The sequence below is a fragment of the Selaginella moellendorffii genome, unplaced genomic scaffold (assembly GCF_000143415.4).
Source record: "Selaginella moellendorffii unplaced genomic scaffold, v1.0 SELMOscaffold_62, whole genome shotgun sequence".
Taxonomy (NCBI): domain Eukaryota; kingdom Viridiplantae; phylum Streptophyta; class Lycopodiopsida; order Selaginellales; family Selaginellaceae; genus Selaginella; species Selaginella moellendorffii.
In genome coordinates this window covers 119,917-145,406 of record NW_003314323.1, presented here as the reverse complement: position 1 = coordinate 145,406, position 25,490 = coordinate 119,917, and the positions used below count along the sequence as shown (strand labels likewise).

Here is a 25,490-nt window from a genome sequence, read left to right as displayed (position 1 = left end):
AGATTTCTTTCAAAATAAACTTCTGGAAACAATCCTGGTCGGTTGACGCAAAGAACAATAACCTGTGAAAAAAATGTCAGTCACCTTACAAATAAGGATAAAATGCAGAACGACGGTGCAGAGTTGCCAATCAAAAACTTGCCAACAGCTGCTGCGGACCCAAATTCCATAACTGAAGCCCATTGGAAGAATCTGGTCGTGAAAAACTGAGTCCAGTACTATCAGGGAAATGCTGTACCTTTTTCGAAACTATTTGACGAAGATACTATTTGAGCAAGTTTATTCAAGTGATCAGTATGGAAATTTTTTTCATCTCAACTCTTGGATGAGCAAGTTGAGTTGTGCATTCAGTCGAATTTAGAAACTTAAAATGCCAGCACGGGCTTTTTTCGCAGCGACTGGTTTTTAGAACACTTGTGCGTTGCTACGGGAACTAACGTTGAAGTTCTTGCATTAAAGATATTTCTTTAGTCTCCATTGTAGGACCATTATGACTGCCATTCTGAAAGAAGTTAACCATTACGGATCTCTGTTGAAACACTTATCGAAATTGCAGGTTCCTTTTTCTCTTTTATTTTTCTTAGTCACTATTCCTTGTTTGAGGTTGATGAAGAACATGAACACTGCTGGCCTTTTTAATGTAAGTTCTCGTTTTGTTCTTCAAATCAAGTTACATTTTTCATGCAAGAGTCTCGATCAACGCATTCACGGTGAGGGCTCTAAGGGATGGATTTGCTCATGCAAGGGGTGCTGGTATGCATTTGAGCTCTCCCCTGACAAAGTATAATGGCACAAGCCAGTAACTACCAGTTGCTACTCTGGTGCTACCCAGTCTTGTCCATCTTATATTCTAGTTGCTTAACTGGTCCAGTGATGTGAGGACTAAAGCCTTTGAAGCTAGAATTAACTTTATCAAAAATCTACTTTGGAAAGTATAGAATTGGCACAAGATGTGTGGTAGAAGGGCACTCATAAATATCTACTATATATCCTGCAAGTTGTTTTTGAGCTGGCTTGAGTGAGAAACTTTAACATTTTACCTTTCTATATGCTAAGAATGCATTTTACAACTTTATATAGCTTTTGGCAAGAAGCAGATTGAACTATTATGGTTAAGCCTTGCAGTTCATATTTGCTTTAATTCTCTTCTTTCCTTGTTTTCTCAAGAGTATTTAAAGATTCGAGATTGGGCTTGTCACATGGCAGAAAGAAAACATGTATACAAGATACATGCTCCATTTGACTTGAGTTTGGTTTGCTTGTGGGATCCTATTGAAAGAGCACGTGGAAATTGTTTATAGTTTCAACAATCCTTATCAATAGTCAATTTACATAAAGCTTTTCTAGCATTACACAAACATAAATTTATTCACTGGGCTTACAATTAGAATTTTCTCACATAGGGTTGATCAATCCGTTACTTGGGTGAGTTTTCAAGTGCCTTTCTTCATGATTGAATGTTGTTTATACTTAAGCTGTTTTTTCCCCTCTTGCTAGGAATGAATTTACAGGTGGAGGAGGGTGCTTACTAGTATCTTGTGTTAAAAGAGACATTAGGGTTCTTTGGAACTTCAAGAGATATAGTCTTCTTGTTTGTTTGCTTTCTCCCCTTGGTTCTCACTATTTTAGCAATGTAGTGCTCACAAGCTAGTGATGGCAAAAATGAGGAGCCAAAATCTAGATTAGTGATGTACAGCTTGATTAGAATTATAATATTTACCAATTCTACTTCCTTCCATTTTCTTTCTCCTCAATTTTGCTTTGTTACTATTTCCTTTTTTGTTTTTAGATGAACCTTAGACATCCTTTACTGTAAGCAGTTATTAATTTTGTTTCCAAACTTTCTTTCCATCTAATACATCATTATTTTCTTTCAATTGGAGGGAAAAGTAAAGCATATGCTACCTCTAGTCACTCCACCAAGGGATTTTTGGAGCCATTGTATATCTGATGCTAAGTAAACCATTGAATGGAAAAAAGTAGAATGGAAAAATTTAGTTGTTTATAACTTGGTATTAAAACTATTGGTTTATAGTGAAGGTCATTTTGAAATCCTTTCATGTGCAATGCCAACAAACACTTTATGTGAAGAGGGGATTGCTTACCAGCCCATCTCAAAGTAGTCCATCCACAACTACTAGGTTGAGGAACTCCATGAACATGCAAGCCTAAATCCACTTTATATATGGATGAAGATGAAGATATTGAGAATTGTTGTTCTGTATAGCTAGATATAAAAAAAAATTGCTGCAAAACTTTCTAGATATTAGAATGAATTACATTGGCAAGATTGAAGATTTTATACATCCCCAACTTGATCATTGATCACTCTTCAAAAGAAAGTTTAGGGATATGACCAATCATTCTGAAGTCAGCATGGAACACTATTGTTTGCATGTATTTGGATGCTGTGGAAGGGCTCCAGGTGGTTCCCCATCCAGCATCACCAGCCAAACCAGTCATTGAGTATCATAAGGAGATTGTAAGGATTGATCTAGTATGGGATTTAGAAATATAAAAGACCTTATGTGGTGCTTAGTTTCAACTTGGATTTGGGGAAATAAAAAGGGATGATTTTTACAAAGGGAATCCACACAATTCTCTCCAATGCTAATTTTGGAAGAAGCTTATAGAACGTATATAGCTCTCTATAAAGATTAAGATATGGGTGAAGTTGAGCCGGTGCACTTATCTTGTGTATGAGGCAAAGTAGCACACTCTAGCCTTATGTTTACACCTTCCGAGAGGCAAATAAGCCCTAAGTTATTCATGCTTAAGTATTCAAGGAGTGTTCTTGGTTAGTCCCTTAAGGACATTTTTATAATAAATTACCAATTTAACCAAGCTAGGCATTGAGATAGTGTATGTAAGTTTCTATAGAAAGTGATGATTCTTTATAGTCATCTTTAATGCTATATGTTTCTCTTGATAAGTTATAAAGGTTTTCTATAAATTTAAGACCCTCTTAAAGTCAAAATCCTCTTGAGCCATAATATAGGCTTTGGTTTCTTGATGAAACTATAAATATTGACTGTGATGAAGAGCTAAAGTAAGTCCCTTTTGCAAGCATTTGCATGAATATTTAAAATAGTCAAGTTTATATTTTGTCAAAAACTTATTTAACTAATAATTTATAACCTAGTCTAAACCTTGTCGATAGTGATTTTTCTATGAAGTTTTAATTTAGTTTTGATTGAGTAGCATTTGCAAGTAATACCTTATAAATATGCATACACTTAGAATTCCCTAAAAATCTTTATATATAATTATTTTCTTGAATTAATACTTTGTTAACTAAATATCTTAACTATTATAGATAAATATTATTATCACTTCAATCATGATCTAACAAAGATAAAATTTAAGTTTTTATATTTATATTATTTTGTAATCTTTATTCTCAAAAAACATTTTATCTAAAAACAATAAAGTCACATTTGACACTATACCATATATTGCCTATATTGATTATGTACATAATTGAAGGCTATGAAAAATTCATTTAATTATTCATTGATTAACTAAATAGTTTATATATTTAAAATTTTATAATAAAATAAATATAATATATTATTATAAATTTATTTTATTTAGTAATATTTTATATTTAATTATTTATTATCTATCCCATAGTCATATAATCTTGATTGGTATATAAATATTAGACATCTAAAATTTAATTCTATGAACAATTGATTAAGCCCTAAAACTAAAACCTTTGAAAGAATATGTTAGCCTTTCAAACTATAAAGTATTTATGCAATTGACCTAGACTATTTTAAAATTTGAATTTGAAGTGGATTTTAAAGTAAGCCACAAATATTATCTGCATATTTATTATTTTATGCCAAAAAATAATTAATCTACATAAATTAAAATTTGAAAAAAATTAATCATTTTATACTCATGCATCTCAATGATTGATCTCATAATGTTCTAAGACCTTGAAAAGGCAAAGGTTCTTTAATTTATCCTAAATACTAATTAAGACTAGGGCTAAAATGAAGCTTGAGAAGTTGGGCTACATCATTGATGAGGAAAGCTTTCAAATTTGTGATATAAGTGCAGCTCCATTCAAACATGATGCTAGTAATCAGGTAATGATTTCTATTTTCAATTACTCTGAAAACAAAATTCTATAACAATACTATGACCAAGTTAGGGAGATTATAGCAAAAATTGTGCAAGATCTCATGGTTGATAAGTATGGAATGACAAAGCTAGAGCTTCCACTGGAACAATTATCTGTAGAGGGCCAGGCTAAATGTCCTGTATTTCTGTCTTCTAATGTAGCAATTTCTAAAGTGCTGCTTATTTGCATTTGTGGAGCAGGAAAAATCAAGTGAGATACAGCTAATACACAAAAATTTTAGTTGTAATATTGACTTTTGCAGGGCAGGTTTATGGTCTCACAAAGTTTGCATAAATGTAAGTATGATTATTCAGAGTTTTGGTCAAATAACTTCTTAAATTCAGGATTCTATTCTAATTGGTAGCGTTCTACCTTCTATTGGTAAGCTTATATTACAAGGGAAAAAAGCCATATTTTCTTCTTGTCCATGCAGAATGGGCACATAAGCGAGATTTTGCTGTTTTAGTCCTTAATCCTAACTATAACTCACCAGAAGAGGTAAAGAAAACTTCCTAGTACTAAATATTATTGAGCTCTTTGCAGGGAATAAAAATTTCAGGCAGTGATACACGCTCAAATCATATTATATGTGTTTGGGATAACATTTGCATGAACATTCCTGCAAAAAAGCTCGCTTTTGTTGCACATTCTTGCGGTGGATACAACGCTTGTGAGCTTATCAGACAGCGAGGTTACACAAATTCTTATTTTTATTTTATGTTCAATCTGGATACCATTCTACTCAAACCCTTTGTCTTGCCTCAGAGTCGGAAGTTCTCCAAAGGCTAAAATGCATTGCTTTTTCTGATTCGTCTCATCGCCTAGAGGTAAGCATAAGCTTTGCATATGTATGGTTTTTATGGTGGTGATCCTACAGAGACTTTCGAGCATTGCTCGAAAATTTGTGGTGCAAAACTCTGCACACTGGGTTTCAAGTTCTGCTCCACTTGGGTCACTCATCAAGAATGCCTCTGTCTTGGATCAAAGTCCTGATAAACAACAACAAGAAACAAAAGACCAAGACACCAAACATTCAGTCAGCGGGGCAAAGAAGAACAAGTGTTCCTTACTCCTGTGTGGATTATTTGTCCACTCGCACAGGCAGGAAGACAAGCGTGCTGAGATGCTGTGGCAGTACCTGGGAACGATTTCGAGCGCGAGCAACGCAGAGTACAACTGCATCGAATTGTCAGCAGGCACCGAGACCACTCGTACACGACAGTTGAAGCAATGCCGAAGATTTGCGAGTTCCTTGAATCCAAACTTGAGCTTTGATTATCCTCATTTTCCAGCTTTTGAGAGTTTTTTTTGTAGCAAACAGTTGATCATGAGCATTTCCGAGCTCGGTACCTACCTGCAGCGTTTTGAAAATTCAATACCTGGGGGACTCAACAAAAATACGAAGATAATACCTCCAGGAAACCATCACTTCACTGGTGATCGTGATTGTAAAATTCGCAGAAGCTCCAGGTAAGTCTTCGACAGAGGAGCTTGGATCACACCTAATAAAAAACCATGACTAGATTCATATGAGAACATGTCTATACCTGTATTGTTCGCAGTGGCACGTTGGATCCTTACAGTAGCGACCGGTAGAATGTGGCTCTGGAACTCTTTTGTAACCGCGTATGTACCATCATCTCCCATCTATGAATCGGTCACATGAGAGAAAAAGATTTACGAGAAATTACCTTCTCTGGATACAGCACCAAAACCGCAAGGAGGTAGTACTCGCTGGAGTCCTCGTCGGCGTAAGAGGTGCAAACGAATGGGTCGCCACTAAACCAGTATCTGTTCTTACTCCGAGCGGCAACCGTGGCGAATCCACTCTCGAGGATGGAAGAGATGTTGGTGCTCGGAGTGCCATGGTAGAGGAGGAGAATCCAGTCGCTCAACTTGTGGTACTGAAAACCTGTAGACTTCTCCAAATCGGCAGCCGTGATCTTGGCTGCAAACACATTGATCAAAGTTTATAAAATTGGTCGAGAAATAATCTCAAAAATCTCATCCTCTTACCGAGCTTTGGCTGGGCACTAGCAGCGCCGAGGAATGCTTGCTCGAACCTTTTGTACACCAGGTAGTCCTCCTGGCCAAGGAAAGGATTCATCTTCACCTCGATTACCTTGTCGTCGCCAAAGAGGGTGCCCTGGACCATCTTCACCACGAATGCTGCGGAAATCAGGAAAGGAAGCCCTCGCAACGTGGAAATCTCAGGCATCGCTTGAATCCCTGGTTGCGGCGGCTGCTCTACGGCTGGCTCTAGGGCCGCATCGAGCTGCGAGAAACAGGATGAAAGATTTCGACCTTAGATCGATGAAAGAAGATGAAAGAAGCTGCGATCGATTGGAAATCCCTGGAAACCTTTCCCTTGTAGCAGGATTTGAGCAGCGCCTTCGCCCTGGCGATCATCGCATCTTCTTTCTTGCTGCCCTAGAGTCTCGTGAGCGCCAAAACATTTCATTCAAATGAGTAAACACGTTGGAACAAGGAATATTCAAAAACAAAGACAACGCATATTCTGGTCAACCAAATTTATTGACTTTGCAAATCCTTTTGATCAAGCTATGAACAAGACTTTGGATGGATCATTTTTGCTGCGCGATGCAAACATCTCTGTTCTTGTGCTGGAGCCATGGCTCGAGATCACGACCCGGCCTCGAGCACAATCTCTGGAGATGCTGGAGACGATTTGGAGAAAGAGAATTTCCCAATTTGATGATCTTGTATCTTGCTATAGATCACTCCATCACAGCCTGAAGGTCGACGAGTCGTGAGATCCGGTGGAGCTGGATCGGCTGAGCGAGGATCCACACGACGAGTGACATCGCGAGGGAGCGGGCGTGAGGTGCCGCTTGATCTCGGAGAATGCTGAGGCGATGGAGTGCGCCATGGAGGCCGCGATGGCGGCCTTGATTTGCCCCCTTCTGGGCACCCTGTGCTTGGCCCTCGAATTCTTGAGCTGCTCCTTCTTGAGAAGCTCGATCACTGCCGCGGCCGAGGACCCATCACGCAGATTGCTCGAGATTTCCATCGAATCGATCGATAGAGCTCGGAAGAACACAAAGAGAGCGAGAGAGAGATAAGTAATGATGGAGAAGAGTATGGATAAAAACCCCCGCTGCCAAACAGGTTATATATACTAGTGTGGCTTTGACCGGATGAAAGTAATATCGCCAACGTAACTTTGATCACGTTGATTGCTTCGAGAATTTAAACTTGGAGTGGAGTGGAATGCAAGTAACGTCTTGGCCAGGTGCATTCATCATGATAGGGGCGAGAATGAGCTGGCGAAGGTTCCCTGCAGCACCAGAAGAAGCTTCTCGGAGGCCTGCCAATTCAAGCACGTGCCTCCACAGGCCTTTTGTTTTGGCCTAGCCAGACAAATCTCGTGAGATCTTTTTGCCTTTTTAAAAAATCATTTGAAAATGCACCCACTAACCAGTGGCCACCACCTCTTTAACTTTTTCTTTTGTTCCTTATACATAGACGAGACGAAGTAGAACAACAATGGCTGGGCTGTTGACTGTATCAGTCAAACAGTCAGGCATGGAATACCTTGAAGTCTGGATTTAACTAAAACTCCCCTAGAGAAAAATTACACATTGACCGATTGCATTGACACACAGAGAACAATCTTACTGACTGGATTTACTGGGTTGTAGACTGTGCCGGTCAAACAATCAACCTTGGAAATCTTGGCAGTTGTTGACTTAAACTCCAGGCTTCTAGACAAATCTGACACATTGACTCGTCATCTAATGCGAGACGACTCTTTCAGATATGCTTTAGTCTTTCTCACTAGGTTGACTAAGCCGCCGTTCGGTCATCCGATCAATCTGCTGCTATGATCTTCATCCTCGCCCAGATCTCCCGATCTAGAGCTGCAACATTTGCTGGAGGAAAAGGAGAGAGCTCGAAAGGAGCCGGAGCAATCGCTGGCGGCGATGGATTCCTTGACCTGGGAACAGAGCGAGCAAACAGATTGGAGGAGTGACGAAAAGATAGCCGCCTTGACATGCCCGCGCTTTCGTTGCCGCCGCTGCTCCCGACCCATGGATGAGTTGCTCTTTGGATCCTGATCGCTCTGTTTGCTCCAGCCCTAGTGAGCTTGTTCGGAAATATTCCCCGGAAACTTGCTAGAGGGTTTACCTTCTGTTTTCCAGCTGGCCGTGATTGATTGTTTATAATTCATGGAAGCATCCGAGGAGTGTCTAGAACGCTCGTGCCGTCAACGGTCGTGGTGCATTGAAATGAAAGGTGGTGGCTTTCGACCTAAAAGGAAATTTGGCGCTCACTTTTAGTTAAGTTTTGGGAGTTTGGGCTTCATAAGCTTTTATAGATTTTACTGCAGCCACCAATTCTACGTCGTCCTGGTGAGTCTCCAAAATCTCCGGACCAACGCACCTGAGAAAGATCGATAAATGAAAGATTTTAGAATTTGCGTGTGGAAGTTCTTACTCAATTAGATAGCACGCCGTCTCGGCAACAGCCGCGCGTACTTCCAAGTCCGCGACTTTACAATGCAGCTTCACGGCCTGCTCCCAGATACTGTTCATCCGGAACGTTTGCAAGATTGTCAGGAAATAAGAGAATGTTAACACGAACCTGTTTGCAAGATGCGGTATTCGGATCCAAGTGTGAGTAATCACAGCCCGCAAGCAAGAAAGAACCTACGCGAAGAAGAAAACAATTTGTCATCAGGACGAAGGAACGTAATTTGCGTTGAATTCTCACCAGAATGGACGTCCTTTTGTCTCCAGTGTCAAGCCAGTAGAAGAGAAGAGCGAACAGTCTCTTGAAGAGAGCGACCAACACAAGGCCCATCGCCTTGAGTTGAGGTCCGATCTCTTGGAGGAACACATTCGGTTTCTCCTTGTCGTCCGGATGCCTCTCAAGCTCACCCAGCATCTCAGCCAGGATTTTCCTGTACCTGTGTGGATGCCTTAGAGATTTTTCCTGATCAAACTCAAAAAGGAGCTTTCGTCTTACCAAGGCGAGCGGGCATTCCGTCCTTCTATACGCGTCACAAGGCGAACAGCAGTTTTGACGACCAGCGGCCACAACTCGTCGCATCCAGCGATGTTTTGACATACGGCATCGAGTAGAACGTCTTTGTACCACCTCAGCTCGGTGGAGTTCATGCCCTGCTCCAAATGGAGACAGCATTCCAATCCTTGGCGCTACAGGAGAAAAAAAAAAGGAACAAGCTGAGGAAAAACTGTAAAAGAGAATGTACCTTGATTGGAGGTGAGTAGTGATCTAAAGCTGTGAGAACACAGGGCATGATAATCTGGCAGTGCTTGCCGAGATGAGGATGGCCAATCTACAAAGAAAAGTAATCCAAAAACTTACGACTTTGAGCTAGATGGAGAACAAAGACTTACCTGCGAAAGTATCCAAGACATTTGATGCGCCAGAACGATGTCATTTGAAGCGTCGTGAGAAGAATGCCCTTCTTCATACAAGCTTTGAGCAGTGGCCTCTCTTGTTCCATGCCTCAAACTTGCGTGGATCTCCAGCAAAAGTTCTCGCAAGTGATCCAAAACCAGCTGCTGCCTAGACGAGCCGAGACAATCGATCGCACTCACTGCGATCTCCCCGAGCTCGTCCGTCGTCCACTCCACTTCGCCACAAGCAAAAGTAGCGAGCGTAGAGATCACCTCTCTCTCGCGAGGCTCCTCCCATTTCCCAGACACAAGCGCTGTTCTCAGGGCGACCAGCGCCTCGCGCGACGACGCCAGGAACTCGGCCCTGGCACCGTCTCGCTCCTGGCTGCTCGCGTAGGACCTCGTGAGCTCCCGCGGCACTCTGAGCGCCTGAGAAGATGGAGTGAGAATGAAAATCCAATGCGCATTACCTCCAAGAGCCGGGAGATCTCCTGGGGCTCAGTTCCCTCCATAGCTAGAGAAACCCTAAACAGGGTTAACTTGGAATAGATAAAATATTGATAAGAAATTTAATTATGTTTTAAACAACGTTTAGGGTTTAGACAGCAATGGAGTGGGAGAACCCCGACACGCCCATCCTTCCCTCGCATTACATCATCGTGGGCGGTAAGAAAATGATGGAATTCTCTGGTCGTGAGCTAGCGCCTGCATTTCATTGTGTCACAGGAAAGCGATTCGTGCTACCGTATTATTTCGAGTTCATTGCTCATGTAAGTGGTTTCGAAAGATTTTTATCTATCTTTTTTTTGTGGCTCCGGGTTTGGAAAGAAAACCTTTGATTTTTATCTCTCTTTTTTTTGTTTCTCCGATTTCGAAAGAAAAACTTGATTTTGATCTCTCTTTTCTCGTTGCTCAGGTGAAGCAGCGATGGTCTGGAAAGACAATCGTGGACATGTTTGCCGACGAATTCAGGCAAAGGCCGTATGAGTATTATGTGAGTTTTTCCTTGGAAAGCAAAGATCAAACCTGGCATTGTTCTTGCAGGTTGATGCTGTTCGATCAGGCCGGATTTTGGTAGAGGATAAAAAATGTGATAGCGAATATAGAGTTCGAACGACACAGAAACTGAGCCACTTTGTTCACAGGTGCTTCACATCACTTCTAAAGTCCTTCCATTGATTTCTAGTCTGCTTTTCCATTTTGATAGCCAGGCATGAGCCACCGGTTCTGGCCGAGAGTATTGTAATTCTCCACGAGGAACCCGAAGTTCTCACAGTATGCAAGCCAGCATCTATACCAGTGAGTGCCAAAAAATTCTACTACTTGCAAGGAAGAAAACTTTGAACACCACTATTGTTCTTCAGGTCCATACTTGCGGGCAGTACCGCAAGAACACTGTGCTTGGCATCCTGCAAGCAGAGCACAACACCGGACCTTTATTCCGTAAACTAGCTCTTTTCATGCAATTTTTCTTTCAACTCGTTTATTTTCTATCAGCTGTTCACAGGCTCGATCGTCTTGTTTCTGGGCTTCTTATTTTCGCCAAAAGCGCTGTGAAAGCGGACAAGTTTCGGCAGGACGTAAGCTTCCTTCGCTTTTTAAATTTTGCTATACGTCTTTGTGTGATGCTTGCAGATCGAGAATGGTAGAGTTCGCAAAGTTTACGTTGCTAAAGTTACTGGCGTGTTTCCAGAAGAAGAGGTAAAAAACCGCTCTCGATGACTCTCTTGTAAGATTTTTCTCAGGTGGTGGTGAATGCTGCTGTTCATTACGATGCACGGGAAGGGAGGAGCACTGTGGAGGTAAACATCACAATTGTGAGCAATTTCTTACTGCAGTTCTCAAGTTTTCCAGGTTTGCGAAGAACAGGATAGCAAAGGGAAAGAAGCTTGTACGAGGTTTGTGCGTCTAAGCACGGATGGAGTATCCAGCATCGTTGAATGCAAACCTCTGACAGGAAGAACTCACCAGGCAAGGAACTTAGTCTCTTGATTCGTTTGCTAAGCTTTTTCCTCTCACATTCTAGATACGCGTCCATTTGCAGCACTTAAAACACCCCATCGCCAACGACGACCTTTACCTTCATGAAAATCCTCCAAAACGCTCCAAAAGGGGTGGAACAGCAGACTCGGCAGCAAGGAGTGACATGAGCCGCCAGCAACAGGCACAAGGTAAACAAACAAGCTCGGATCACTTCGTTGTCTTCTTTCTTTCGAACGACACCTTTCTGTTGATCAGATTCCAGGAGAAAGGTCGACGATGATCGAGAAGAACCAAGTTTTGAGATGGATCCACTGTGTACGCATTGTCCACGCTTGGGACCGTCGGGCTATGACGACGACTCCGACGGGCTATGGCTGCATTGTGTGCAATATTCTTGCGAGGAGTGGTCGTTTGAGTGCCCTCTTCCTGCATGGGCTAGCTAAGCTCTTCTAAACTTTAACAATTGAATGGAATGGATACAAACTTCAACTCTTATGTTGGTGTCAACTTGAGATATCCATGCTGTTGACTGTACCTCTCCTTGCCGTTGACTATGCCGGCTCGCCGTTGACTGTTCCGGTCAAACAAACCAGACTAATTTCTAGAACCAAAGGGAAATAAAAACACTGTGAGCAAACAAAAACATAGCCAATACAAAACACTGATATTCTCTATAGTTGGTGGCAATTATGTAATGGCAATTATGTCTTCCCCAGCGGCTTGGTGACAAGGCCCACAACGAGTTGTTTAAAAATTGCATCAGCCGGGAGTCGAACCCGGGTCTATTGCTTGGAAGGCAATTATCCTACCCGTTGGACTACTGATGCTTAGACAGATGTTTGAAATTATCCTCTCTCCCTTCTTTCGGAGCGATTTCTTTCACAGAGAAGAAGAGGAAGAAGAATGGTTCTGGGAATTAGAGAGAGCAGCACACAGCCAGATCGGAAGAGCGCAAATGGCAGCATCTGTTGGAAGATCCAGCAAAGTGGTCGGAGATCATCCAAGGTAAGCTAACACGACTCTTTTTCCGTGTAGAAATCTCCCAAGGCTCCGTCCATGTCTTCACGTGGGATTGATTCCTGTGGCTGCCCGAGCTGGGTGCCAATCAAGCTCGAGGCTCTCGGCACCAAAGATAGCTCTAACGTTCTTCCATCAGACCAAGAAACGCTCGAACTCTACTCAAGAATGCGAGAAAAAGGATCAGCTCCAGGCATTTCTTTGATCCCCGCAGCGCTCAAGGCTTGCAGCACTCTCAAGCAGCTAGAGATCGGCACGGAGATCCACTTTCGCATGGACAGTGACGAAGCATCGCATGATTTCGTGGCTCTCGTCCATATGTACTCGGTATGTGGAAGCTTGCAAAGCGCTCGGAGTCTTGAAGGTATCAGCCAGGAGTTTTCTGATGTGACTCACATCAAGCTGGTAAATGTTGTAGGTAAAAACTAATTCTCTTCTTGCATTGTTCTAATGGTTTACTTGCAAGAGCGATAGGTTGCACACACTTTGAGATTACACAATCAAACTCTCCAAACATCATAGATTACTTTGACAGGAAGCAGCGTTATAGCATTATTCTCCAAGCAATCTATGATGTGTACCTAATCAAATTGCTTGTGTTGTTTTTTCAGGGATCAAACTAAACTTACTGTTTCCATGTAGTGATCATGACATTTGAGTATGGACTATTCTACAACTTGCTTGGCGTTGCAAGAGCCAGAAATTAATGTGAATCAAGCCTCACTTAGTATCATTGAAAAAAAGCCATTCTCCTTTGGTGAAGCAATTATGTAATCAATGATGGTAGAAAGTCTAAATTGCCCATAGGATCTTAGGCTTAGTCAAGTCGAGGAAATATGGAAAGAGTGAGTGACATGGTAGAAAAACAACACACTCGTGTTGAGCATAAAGAAGGTCAACTTTATCAAGAGCTGAGCAAACAATTTATGTACCCCAGTGACATATATTGTTAAGGACCTAAACATATTGGGACACCCACCTAAGATCCCAGCCAGATTTCTGGATGCACTGCAAGCCAAAACATTGTCAAGAAGGGTACATTATGATTGTATAATGCAATTTTGAAAATATCCAAATTTCCCATTCCTCAATGTTACACTGAGTTGATTCATTTACAAGCTCACATAAAACCACCAACCACCATGGCTATATCTCTCTTGAAATAAAAAAAATTTAGTCAAATTTCGTTCATAAGAAGTTTAGATTGAGAGGTTTTTAGCTGGACATTGTACACAATCAACAACAGAGAAAGTTTGAATGGAACTGCCAGAAATGCCATGCTCAACTTGACTGTTAGACATGGCAGACATGTTAGGATCCAACTGTCAATGGCAGAATTCTAAGGTGGGGATCATAAACATAGTGAATTCTAAGCATAGTGATCATTAACCAATCATCATTCCTATTACCATTACATGTTTTTTAAAGGTCATCTGGCACCCAACTGGAAGCATTAGACTACAATAAAATGGATGCAAATTGATTTCTTTATCACTCTTGGTCCCTCTATGCTTTACTTGAACAGAATACTACAATCCTTTTCATTGTGTTAATGGAACCGCAAGTCTTCAATCCTCCACTATTTTGGAGAACCTATCGCTGGTGCTAGGACTATTTGGGCATTTGAAAGTATTTACTTATTAAATATTCAATTTTAAAGGGTAACACACAAAGCTGTGTTGTGCTCTGGCATGGAATTGAAGGGAGTTCAACATTCTTCCAAGTTATCTAGCTTTTGGGCCTTGGTAGCTTGTTGAGGCATGCTTCTAAAAAGCTTCCATGCCTCTCTGGACACCTACTACCAGCATGGAGTTCCACATCAATAGCTCCCACATTGGCATTCTTTCAAAGATTGCCTTGGCCTCCACGTGCCCAGAGTAGGCTTTGTGGTACCAACTGGAATAGCCCTTGGTACCAATTGGAATCAGCGACCAATGTGATAGAAGAGATGCCTCAATATGTTTTCTATGTGGGCATTCCACACACGTAGAAATTCACACTTTGGACATATGCCATCAGCATTGCCTTGCAAGATACTGAATGTCATCTTAAAGAGATACTCGACTGCTGCGCCCCCAGTCAAATTTCCGGTGGCCACGGCCTCCAACTCTCACTATTGCCCTGGCACAGATCTAGCATCCTCAAGGGCGTCAAGAATCCAGTGCTACTGGAATTGCTCAGGGTGTCTTCTTTTGGCTTATGGGCGATTTTAGTATTCTTTTGGATGAATGATGGATCTTTGAGCTCTCAAATCTCCATGCCAAGTCTAGAGAAAATGATAATGCAGATATGATTTTCTTATACATTATAGGCTCTTGTAACATTATAAACCTAATATTGTTTGTTTGAAAAAGCCAAGTAGGTAAATCGACCAAGAAAATCAAATTTCTTTTAATTGATGTGTATGCTCTGGAATGTGATGTCGATGACCTGGTATCATGGACAGCCATTCTTGTAGCATAAGCCAACAATAGGAATCTGAGAGGATATATTGCAATATGGGAGTAGAATGCGTTCTTATCACCTTTGGAACATCTAGTGGAACCAGTTGTGTAGGGTGGAATACCTTTCTGTCTGCATACGCTCAGAATTGTCAAGTGTTTGAAATGTTTCCATTGTATTACAATATAGATTGTACATGCTTTGTCTGTTATAATCATGTTGCTTCCTTAAAAGAGTACTAAAAGAAACAAGTAAAGTTTTGTAACATTAAGCTTAGCTTCCATTCCCCAAAACAAGGTGGACTCATAGCTTTCCAGCGAGCATCCTCTGATCCAGAAGCAGGAGGAAAAGGTACCTGCATCTGCAAGACATCTCTATTTGGATTTGAGCAGCAATGCCTTCCGACCTGACAGATACCAGCTTCATCACCCAGGTCAAAGTAGCTTGTGAAGCCCAGGTGTTCTTCATGTGCCTTCAAAGCTCAGGAGCTCACTCATTATGAGGACACAAATATGCATAAACTTCATATACCTCGCACGCAGCATGGAAGGAATCTCCTCTCGGCATCTCTCTGGCTTCTTGGACTCTTCCAATGCTAGTGTAGCCAGCTGCAGCTTAACCGCAAGCCTCTTCCTGCTCCATGGCTTGCGACGGATCGCCCTCTACCACAGTAGCGTTGGGAGGTAGCCCTTCTTGAAGTAGTTGAGAAATTTTAAATTTTGTTGTTCCAATTGGTGGTGTTACAGGCGGCCAAGAAGCGAGCAAGTGAGAGGCTCCTTTTTGGCCTGCTTGATCACCACCTCATTGAAGGAGCTTTCTTGCGAATGGGAATGTTTATGAAGGAGTCCTATAGAAGAATGTAGCCTGACTACAAAAAAGGCAGCTGCACAAATGCCGCTCTATGCTTTGGATTCAGCTCATCGGCTGGGGCAATGCTTCTTCTTCTAGGAGAAAATATGGACTCAAGAACATGACAAGAGGGCTTTCCACAGTGATACCTCAAATAATCGATGAGTGTAGTGGTTCCAATTATTAATCCAAGCCGACAGACGTGGGGGATTGGCTTCATGCCTTAGATTGCCCAGCGTTCTATGATCGTTCTATGAATAGCCGCCCGAAGAATCGCTTATGCTTTTTAACCAAGAAGTTCCATAATTCAATCTCGGCCGTTGGATCTCAGTATGGGAATAGGATCGATGTAGGGTTTCAAGTCAGGGCGCACATTCATTCAGGTAGTATCCCCAAATTTCCAGCCCTGCACTGGATCACTTGTTCAGGCAAACGCCTCCATGTAAGTTTGAACGCTGACTAAACTTTACTTGGGATACGCCATGTGAAATGAGAAGGGAGAAAGAGGACTTGAAAAACTACATGAAAGACAACAAAGAGGACTTGGAAAACAACATAAAAGACGTGACAAAGAACTTGGAAAGCTTGGAGAAGGGTTTAACGGAACTGAAAACCAACTACACAACGGGCTCTAAGCAAATGCTTTCTATTTTCACAGAGGTAGTTACAAAGATTAATTTCATCCCTCTTCTTCAGCAGCTTCTACCACAATACAGGTAAAAAAGCTAACTACCTTCTTCTAGTCTTTTAACTGTTAGATATGTGGGATGTATATATGCACGTCAGGCTGGCATAAAAATATCTGATGCTCTTGCCTTTATTAAAGTTATGAAGTCGGGTGCTTTGCATGCTGCATTTTTTGTTCTTCCGTATAACGACTTTTTGAATCACCTTTGCCACCTTTTTTTTGTGATGAATCCCGGGGTTTCATTCCCTGCGATTTCACATCCCCAATTGGCCACCTGTGGACGATTGTTCTTATAGTTCTGGCTGTGATGGTCGCTACGCTCAGCGTTCCTCCCACCCAATGCACGTTGCCTTAATCCCCGACTTCCTGTTTCTTTGCATAGTTCGTAAAAGATTCTTTTTTTCCATGTTGGGCGTCACGCTTGCTTTGACGTCAATAGTGGAACAGAATAGTGTCTGATGAAACCATCTTTGTCCATGGTCTAGAGTCTACCAAACGATCCTAAAATTTGGAGAATTACTTGGCAGCGAAATAAGATGCCTCTAAATTTACCAGTAGCAAGCACCATTCTCGAAGTGATGAAACTTCGTCGAATCATGCAAAATAATCTTCCTCTTTGAGATCCTGGAAATGTGTGACAATCTGAACAAACTTTGATTTTCTTCATTACCTGGATGATCGTCCTTAAAACTAATGTGTTGAAGAACCCAAATGAAAAAATAAAAGAACATTTTCTATTACAAAAGAATAGTGCTGTACAAAAGAATGTAAGTACATGGAAGCTCTCAAAACTGGCCACAGTCCGCGGGAGTCGTCGGAAACCTCTTGCTGTCGGTGCAGTAGTCGTAGATCATGTAGTTGTCCTTGACCCACTTGAGCTTGCTCTTGGTCTCCTCGTCGGTGCTCTGGAATGCCTCTTGCTCCCACCAGTTGCCCTTGGGAGCGCTGCACGACTCCACACCCCCGGCGCAAGCATCCACGCTGAATCCCTTGTACGCCGCCACAAATGGAGCGTGATCCCAGTTGATCTTCTCCAGCCCGCCGCGAGTAGCCCAGTCGTCTCCGTTCCACAGGCTCGAGTAGATCCCCATTGGCTGGCTCTTTGGGAATGGGATCCCGATGGCTTCGTTGTTCTTGTGGACACGCAGAGGGACATCGTCCACATAGAATCTGGGGGACCAAAACCACAGTTTGAGCGATTATCGAGAAGTGTTCGCAAAAAACTTACATGATCTGCTGCTTGTTCCAGAGGACGGAGTAGCTGTGGAAGTCCTGAGTGGGGTCGAACCAGAGGTAGTGTCGCTGCTCCCGGTTTCCAACGCCATTGGCGAAAACGTTGGTCTGGACGATGTATGGCTGCCCGGAAACGTTCCCCAAGAACTCAAAGTCGATCTCATCGTGCTTGTCGGTCTCCGAGGACATGTAGAATGCCGTCACAGTTCCAGCAGAGTCATTAGGAACCAGCTTGATCTTCATGCTGATATGACCGAACAAGTATTTGCTGCGGGACCCAAATCCAGCACCTATCATGCAACAGGACTTGATCAGCAAAACAGAAGCTTGAGACAGGGATTGTTACCTGAAACCTTGTCGAGAACAAGCTGCATTTCGCTGCCACCGTTGAGCACTCGCGTATGATCATTGGCCCATCGGACATAGTAGTTCTCAGAGAAAGACACATCGGAATTTGGTGGGAGACGAGCAGAGAATGCAAGCTCGACCAACAACAGCAATGCAATGACTTTGAGAGCGCCCATTGCTCGGTCGAAACTCCTGGCAGGAAGAGGAGACTTGTATGATCGAAGGCTTGGGATGAAACTTCGAATACTGGAGTTTGCAATGGTTGCCACTGGAGTGGTGATGGAGATTTATAGATGTTGCCATTGCCGCGGAATAAACGCGTGATAGGAAGAAGCATGAGTTGGAGCCTTGGAGGCTTACTAAGATCCAGCTCAAGAGAGAGTAAGGTCGCCATATTTTGTTCATAGGAGGAAGCTTCTGCGCGAGCGAGGCTCGAATGGCAAGAGAGGATTGGCTGTGTGGCAAGAAGTTTCTCGTGAGAAAAACTGAGCTCGTTGCCCATCTGTAATCCAACACAGCAAAGCAAGACGAAATTCAAAAGCAATAAACGTGTTGATGCTGATCGTCTCTACCTCGTAAGTAACTCACTTTCGAGTTTAGTTTTCCCGTGTCTGGCATTATAAGTGTGGTGTTTTGTCCGTTGCCACTAGCGACATGCCGCGGGAAGTATAATCTGTTGAAAGCACAGAAAAAAAGAAACAGGCAAAGAGAACAGATGGGAAAAAGAAACAGTGCTGTCACGCACGCGTTTTGTGGACAACAGTTCTACCAATCGGGGCCGAGTGTCAAGACGATTTAGTGAAGTTGTTGTCAGAGCCGTTGCAATCTTCGCACCAACGAGTGCATTATTCTTCACGAGCTGGATATCTGTCAATTGTAGCAAAGAAAAACTACCAAAGGAGGACTACCAAACAAAAGGATACTTGCAGCCAATGAATGGCCTCCAGTGAGCTCGTTGACGCGCTTGAGCAAGAATGGCGTCACAGAATTACCGGCAATACCTCTGCTCCTATTAAAAAAAAAACACGTAGGAATAGCAAGAGAGGTCACTGAGACGTACTCTGCTTCGTGCAGTGCCGATTGTATGGCCGATTCCACGTTTTTAGCTGCTGCTGCATGCTCTGCGGGTATTGGAACACCGATCAAAATGCCTGAACCCAATCCAAACTTCGTGTTTGTCTCTGCAGTGTCAAGTTAGAATCGATAACCACGATGGCTAGAGCTTACCTATGATGGCTGCGCATTCCTCCACGCTGTCTGCTCGGCAAGGTGCTTTACAGCCACTGTTAGGAGTAAAAAATGCTGGAAATTCATCAGTTGAGTAGCTAACAACCGTCACTCCTTGAGTTTCCTGCAAATTGTTTCATATTAAAACACTCGTGCGCTATACGATGGTCTTACCAGGTATTCAAGTGTTCGTGGAATGTCAAGGATTGATTTTACCCCTGCACAAACCACCGCAACTGGAGTTTTACCCAGTTCTGTCAAGTCCGAGGACACGTCCATAGCTTAATAAAAACAAAGTTGAAGACACAAAAGTATGACATAAGAAAGAACATTGGGCTTACTTGACTCACCCTGTCGATGAACTCCTCCAATACCTCCAGTTACGAACACTTTGATTCCTGCCTGGAACATAATCCATCAGAGACTCCTCTTTTTCCCAATGTAGAAACTACCTTTGAAGCGAAAAACATTGTTGCTGAAACAGTGGTTGCTCCATTTCCCCGACGAGCAATCTGGGAAAGAAAAACACTAACTGTGGAGAACAAGAGAAAAAAGAGCTTACGACGTAAGGAATGTCGTGGCTGGCCGTCTTTGAAACCGATGTTCAAGCTCAGCCACGTGTTAGAGCATTAAAAAAACAAAAAGCATACCAATGCACGGAACATCGCCTAAATGGCTATGGTTGCCGGCACGGCCACGTTCGCTCTCACAATCTTGAGCTGTATGGAATTTTTTACGGTAAGGCATTCCTGGAAACAAGCAAGAAAATCACTCGAATGGAAGTCGGAGGAAATAAAGAGCGCGATGCCATGCGATATAATGGTGGATTCCAGCGCAACACTGGAAAGAGCAGAAATTGTAAAGCCCTAAACCAGTTTTCAAGCTCGGAAGAAAAGGTGACTTATGTGGCCTTTAAAGTTAAAAGCGGAAGGGTATCCTCTAGGGTTTGGCATTTTTTTGCAACAGAGAAAAGGGAGATGGAGATGAACGCAAAGACGATGGAGATATTGTTCCCCAATCTGCTAGACAAGTACCAGGTAACAAAGACTATAGGAATGGGTGGATTCTCGAGGGTGTTTGAGGTGATCCGTTTGAGAGATGGGAAACACTTTGCGTGCAAGACGAACAGCATGATGGGCGACGATAAACTCATACTGCAAGAGCTCAAGATCATGGCCCAACTCAGGCATGACCCAGGCGTGGTTCGTCTCATCGGCATTGTGCGTGACTTGGGTTTCTGCCACATCATAATGGAGCTGTGCGAAGGAACACTCCTCTCGAGGCTTCCCTTGGGCGAGGATGAGGCGGCACTTGTGGTGGCGAAGGTGGCGGGGACGTTGCAGCGGATGCACGCCCTAGGGATGGCTCACAACGACATAAAACCGGGAAATATTTTAGTCGGCTATGACGGTGAGGTAAAGGTGGCGGATTTTGGCCTCTCCTGGCAGAAGGGGCAGGAAAAGGGGGCATTGATGCGCGGTGGAACTGCACGGTACATGCCCCCTGGGGAAAGGTTCAAAGAATCTTGTGATATTTGGGCGCTGGGTGTGACTTTGTATGAGATGCTCACGGGAAAGATTGCATATGAGGAGCTTCAAACACCTCAGGTTCTCAGCGAGTTGGAGAGGTATGAAGATTTGCCCCTTATTCTCTTCGACTGGTCGAGGGTTCCGGTGTTAGCCAAGGATTTGATGCTGGGGATGCTAAATCTGGACAAGAAAAAAAGATTGACGGCAGCCCAGATCTTGGAACATCCGTGGATCAAGCGGATCACTCAACATTACAATAGGCCAGCCCCAGAAACAAAGGTGGAAGTCGAAGTGAGAACTGAATTGATAATGGGAGGACAAGCTTCCGTGCCAATGTACTGACTGCGAAATTGCCAAGGAATTGGAGATACACGAAAAATTTTTAGTCGATGTTAAGATACCCAGGAAATCAGACTAATCGAATATTAGCGGCACCAAAATATTCCCGGTGCCGTCATTTCACCTTTAGGTTTCCTTTTAAACCAATTAGCACTAAAATGGATCGCAACCCCTCCCCATCGTCCGCCATGCAGCGGGTGCGCAAGAAATCTTGCAATTCCTAGTGTTTAGGGTGAAAAAATTGAACGTGAATATTCCCGGCAGCCCGTGCGGCGCCTCAAGGTGGCGATCGTCCAGAAGGTGGAGATGAACCGGGTCACGATCATCCTCGCCGAGACTGGCTCAGGTTTGCCTCTTCTTTACTCGGATTACCCCTCTTTTCGGAGCTTAGCAAGGGAATGTGGGTCTCGCAAGTCCCACAAATGCTGCTCGAGGAAGGGTTATCCAGACACTGTTTATGATGCTTTGGAATCACTTGAAGCACTGAACGCTCTACAGCGCGATGCTAGAGGGAAGAAGTTGCCGACTCCATACGGACGAATACTTGCGTGTCTTCCACTATCTTTGGAGGCTTCTATGCTTGTCATGGAGGGCTGCGAACGCGGGTACCTGAATGAGTGTGCTGTCATAGCTTCTGTGCTAGACACTACGCCGAGTCCGATTATCCTGCCTTTCGGAGCTAGCACTGCAGCACACTATTCTTTTCAGTACTTCCAGGAATCACAAAATGGTGTCAGGCAATCTCATCAAGCTGCTCTTCTTGGCAACCTCTGCGCGTTTGAATTCTGGCAGTACGTCTTGAAGGTACGACTTCGTTTGTTTCTTTTCCTTGTCTCTCCTTGATGGTTTTCACACAGGACAACTATCGGTGGCAAAAGCTGTCGCACGAGTTTTTATCCTCAACGATCGTCACCATTCATGGAGAGGAGTCGGAGAAGGAATTCTGCAAACAGCATCACCTTTCTTTGTTTTCACTCAACGCTGTCGCTGAGCTCTGTAAGTCTTTCGAGTTTTAGAACCAAACTTGATGCTTGCTTGTTTTTGAGGCAGCTAGTTCCGTGCTAGAAGTTATGCATCGGTGGAGACCACAGTCAATAAAGCTTCTAACAGGACCTCCATCTTATTCTACGGTTTTCTCCTTCCAGCACCTCTGCTTTCATAGCCAAGACGACGAGTCGTGCCGTATGTTTCAAACGGGAGCTTCCACAACGAGAATAACCAGTCAGATTTGCTGAAGATCATTGTGGAGGTAACTTGTTTGAACCCGTGCTTTGGTTTTCCAACACTTACGATCCACTGTTTCAGACTCAGGCAAGATACTTAGAACCGCAGAGTAATTACGAGTCGATCCATTTTCGCAAAGAAGAGGACGGGGAAGTGCAATGCGTGTACTTCCGTAGAGGCTTTTGGGCTAAAGGAAACGGCTGTGAGTTCTCACACTCTGTCTCTTCCACGCCAGCAGTATGAAAGTTTTTCTTGTCCGGGGATGTAAGTGTCAGCTTTTTAACTCGCATTGTTCTCAAGCGATTGTATTGCAGGGATGTCGCTATGGTGGTCATTGTCGATATAAGCACGACTCGGATGTTCCACGCTGGGACACAATCGTCTTGAGCTTGACGAAGACGTAGCTCAGTTTCCTACGGTGCTGTGTTCTTCCACTCGAAACTTGGAGGGCACCATGCTAGTTTTTGAAGGGAGGTACTGTCTTATATCCATCAGCTGCAAGATCTTGCTACTGCATCCATCGCGGTAGCTTGCAACGAAGATTCTCATCTAGAAGCAGAGAAGTATGATCCATTTCTCTCCACCGTGATCCTGGACTTGCCTTCGAGAATTCAGATCCTTTGGGGGCTCAAAGCATCGTCTTTGGTTACTTCTTCTGCGGAAGAAGCGAGAGAGCTCCCAGACTGGACGAAAGTCAAGTGCATCGTCTTGAACTTTCCACTCAGGAGCATCAGCGATTCAGATCAACACAAGGTCTTCTTCCAGGAGATTTCCACTTCTTGGCAGTGACGCAGAAGTTACTCCACAGTGGACTTGTGGTGCTTCTCACCATGACCAACATCGAATTTTGCCAGTGGGTACTGATCTCGTTCACGATTTTCGAGTGATGTTAAGTTTGTTCTTCTTTGGCTCTCACAGGTAGAACGAGCTGGTCGCGACAATTTCCTCTTCCTCCAGTCCTCCACGGCAGTGGATCCAGTGTTTTTCAAGGGGAGCTCTATCCGATCGCCAGTAAAGCTCGTCACTTACATCTTCAAGCTCGTGTTTCCCCGGAGGTTTCTTTGATGAGGTTATCTCCGTTTTGTTCCCGCCCGGAATTTTATCTACAGCGTCGGATCTATTTCAAAATTTTGCCTGCCCGCTGTTGAGCATTTGGCAGTGAAGTGCTCGAAAGGTGATAAGGGAATTACATTGTCCCAGATATATCCACCTTGTTGCAGAAAATCAAGACCAGTTTGAAATTCTTTTTGTGAGATCTTTTTTTCTTTTTCTTTTATAGACCTATGCATTGTGTTCTTGTCGAAATATCAAGGAGCTATGAGCTGGAGAAAATTTTGAAGCGTTACAAGTTTCCGTAGGTATGTATTTTAGAGTTTGTAAACTTTCATTTTTTTTCTCTTTTTTATTTTCCAGCTTTGATGGAAGTTCAAAGCTTCTATTCAAACTGATCAAGTTAGAGTGAGGCATGCATGCATTAAATCAAAACAAACCGGAGTTACAAGTTGAAGCTGCGATTTTAGCATCATTATCATTCCGACGAAAGACTGACTGAGAATTTTCTTTCATGCACTCTTGTAGTTGTAAGAAATGACATGCTTTATAAAAATTTCTATTATTTATTTGTGCTTTTTTTGCCAATTTTTAAAGCCAGCAAATTCTAAAGCTTGGAAGAATGCCTTAACGTGAAGCCAAGCCTACAATCTCCAGTTGCGATCTGTTAGAATCCCAGAGACAAGCTAGGCTAGATCTAAGACAACGTACCGTGGAGTCAAGCACTTCATGTTTGTGGACGTAACGTTGTGATCCAGGAACTGCTTCACGTCCTTCATGGTCGAGCTGATAGAAACCAGCAACACAAGCAGATGCTTCCACCGATCGAGAAAAGAAATGAAAAGAAAAGAACTCACGTACCTTGTTCTGGAGTGATATTCGGGAACATCGTATACGAGTCTAAGCAGCGCACTGGACCGCAACGTTGACATCCGCATTGACATCATGGACTACATCTCGCCCGCCTCCGACGTTGGGCCGAGTTCGAATGGATCAAACCTTGACCTTTGCGCTGATATGCTTGCTTGCATGCATCAGGGACAAGCGTGTAGTTTTGTGGCCGCTCAACCAGCTTCAGGTCGCCCATGGTCGCTTCAGGCACAGGTTCTGGAGCGTCTCCTTGGTCCGGTTGGTCACCGTCACGTCCAGCTCAATGTCGTACTGGTGCACCGTCAAGAATACACGAGATCACTGAAGCCTGTGAGCTGAAGCACCCGGTTGCGCTTCTTGGTGTCGTTGCCGTCTTTGGTGAACTCTCCGGTGCCTCGCTTCAGATCTGTCTGGACCTCATCCTCCAGCTCTAGTTGGCTCATGACCTGGCAGAAACGATACAGCGTTGTCAGCTAATTGACGTGCAAGAGAAGAACTAACCCTTCGGCTTTTCAGGTGGTAGAAACCAATGAGGTCGTCTGGCTGAGCACGCCCGCTGCGCTGAAAGAATGATACCTGTGTCGCGTAACTCCGAGAGCGTGTCCCACTCGAGCCCGAGCTTCATGCACGCACTCCGGTTTGGGTCGTAGTCCAGCTTGAGGACAGCATACTCGCCAGTGCTAGCGACCACAGTGCTGTAAGTCGCCACAGAGAGGGATATGTATAGCGGTTCCACGATCTCGAGATCGAGGATGGAGCCTGGTGGTGGCCACGAGCAAAAGGACCTCGAGAATGGAGCATAGTACCCGCAAATCTGGAATGGCTGGTCTCTCCTGCCCGTCCTCCCAGACAAGCGCTGGACTTGATCGACAGCGAGCTCGCCATACCGACCAGCGCCGTCGATCCAAGCGGTCCACGGCCAGAGGCCAAAGTGGCGAGCTCGCTCCCACAACTGGATCTGGCACTTGCCGACGAGCGATGAGCCCACCGCCTGCCTCGCAGTAGAAGACAAGAGAAGCCGCCATAGGCAACCCACACGCGATGCTCATCCATGGCAGCCCTAACCTAAACCGCGGGAGGAGATATTTAAAAGTTGCATCAGCCGGGAGTCGAACCCGGGTCTATTGCTTGGAAGGCAATTATCCTAACCGTTGGACTACTGATGCTTAGAC

At 43.7% G+C, this 25,490-nt stretch overlaps 5 protein-coding genes and 2 non-coding genes across 8 annotated transcripts; 2 read left to right on the top strand and 5 right to left on the bottom strand.

Moving 5' to 3' along the window:
- Nucleotides 1–7,818: 7,818 nt before the first annotated feature.
- LOC9644392 (uncharacterized protein At2g39910) lies at nt 7,819–10,031 on the bottom strand. Its single transcript, XM_002984304.2, has 8 exons — nt 9,990–10,031; nt 9,517–9,948; nt 9,369–9,455; nt 9,122–9,312; nt 8,867–9,062; nt 8,738–8,802; nt 8,591–8,680; nt 7,819–8,536 (listed from the first exon to the last, which is right to left on the bottom strand). Exons 1-8 carry the CDS (start codon nt 10,029–10,031, stop codon nt 8,434–8,436), a joined length of 1,206 nt encoding a protein of 401 aa, XP_002984350.1. The 3' UTR covers nt 7,819–8,433.
- An 89-nt stretch (nt 10,032–10,120) lies between these two features.
- On the top strand, nt 10,121–11,995 carry LOC112351471 (RNA pseudouridine synthase 7-like). 2 transcript variants are annotated; one of them, XM_024689450.1, is made up of 12 exons: nt 10,121–10,185; nt 10,246–10,289; nt 10,436–10,513; nt 10,564–10,664; nt 10,731–10,818; nt 10,884–10,962; nt 11,017–11,099; nt 11,155–11,220; nt 11,265–11,321; nt 11,374–11,490; nt 11,546–11,690; nt 11,758–11,995. In XM_024689450.1, exons 1-12 carry the CDS (start codon nt 10,128–10,130, stop codon nt 11,943–11,945), a joined length of 1,104 nt encoding a protein of 367 aa, XP_024545218.1. In that variant the 5' UTR covers nt 10,121–10,127; the 3' UTR covers nt 11,946–11,995. The 2 variants fall into 2 exon arrangements, with proteins under 2 accessions (XP_024545218.1, XP_024545217.1); XM_024689449.1 differs by having other exon boundaries at nt 10,884–11,099.
- Nucleotides 11,996–12,257: 262 nt separating this feature from the next.
- TRNAG-UCC lies at nt 12,258–12,329 on the bottom strand. The gene has a single exon. It is a non-coding gene; the product is annotated as a tRNA-Gly (tRNA).
- A 4,883-nt stretch (nt 12,330–17,212) lies between these two features.
- LOC9644064 (probable xyloglucan endotransglucosylase/hydrolase protein 5) lies at nt 17,213–18,415 on the bottom strand. The gene is made up of 3 exons (XM_002984303.2): nt 18,078–18,415; nt 17,727–18,021; nt 17,213–17,668 (listed from the first exon to the last, which is right to left on the bottom strand). The coding sequence occupies exons 1-3, from the start codon at nt 18,253–18,255 to the stop codon at nt 17,284–17,286; spliced, it is 858 nt and encodes a 285-aa protein (XP_002984349.1). The 5' UTR covers nt 18,256–18,415; the 3' UTR covers nt 17,213–17,283.
- A 310-nt stretch (nt 18,416–18,725) lies between these two features.
- LOC9644391 (pseudouridine-5'-phosphate glycosidase) lies at nt 18,726–20,438 on the bottom strand. Its single transcript, XM_024689461.1, is given in 12 exon segments — nt 18,726–18,752; nt 18,849–18,946; nt 19,003–19,088; nt 19,140–19,260; nt 19,307–19,430; nt 19,481–19,587; nt 19,648–19,708; nt 19,759–19,818; nt 19,869–19,912; nt 19,915–20,055; nt 20,115–20,146; nt 20,341–20,438. Coding segments are annotated over 12 exon segments (999 nt in total).
- Nucleotide 20,439: 1 nt separating this feature from the next.
- LOC9644063 (ribosomal protein S6 kinase alpha-1) lies at nt 20,440–21,177 on the top strand. The gene has a single exon (XM_002984421.2). It carries the CDS (start codon nt 20,440–20,442, stop codon nt 21,175–21,177), a length of 738 nt encoding a protein of 245 aa, XP_002984467.2.
- Nucleotides 21,178–25,412: 4,235 nt separating this feature from the next.
- TRNAG-UCC lies at nt 25,413–25,484 on the bottom strand. The gene has a single exon. It is a non-coding gene; the product is annotated as a tRNA-Gly (tRNA).
- Between the last annotated feature and the right edge of the window lie 6 nt (nt 25,485–25,490).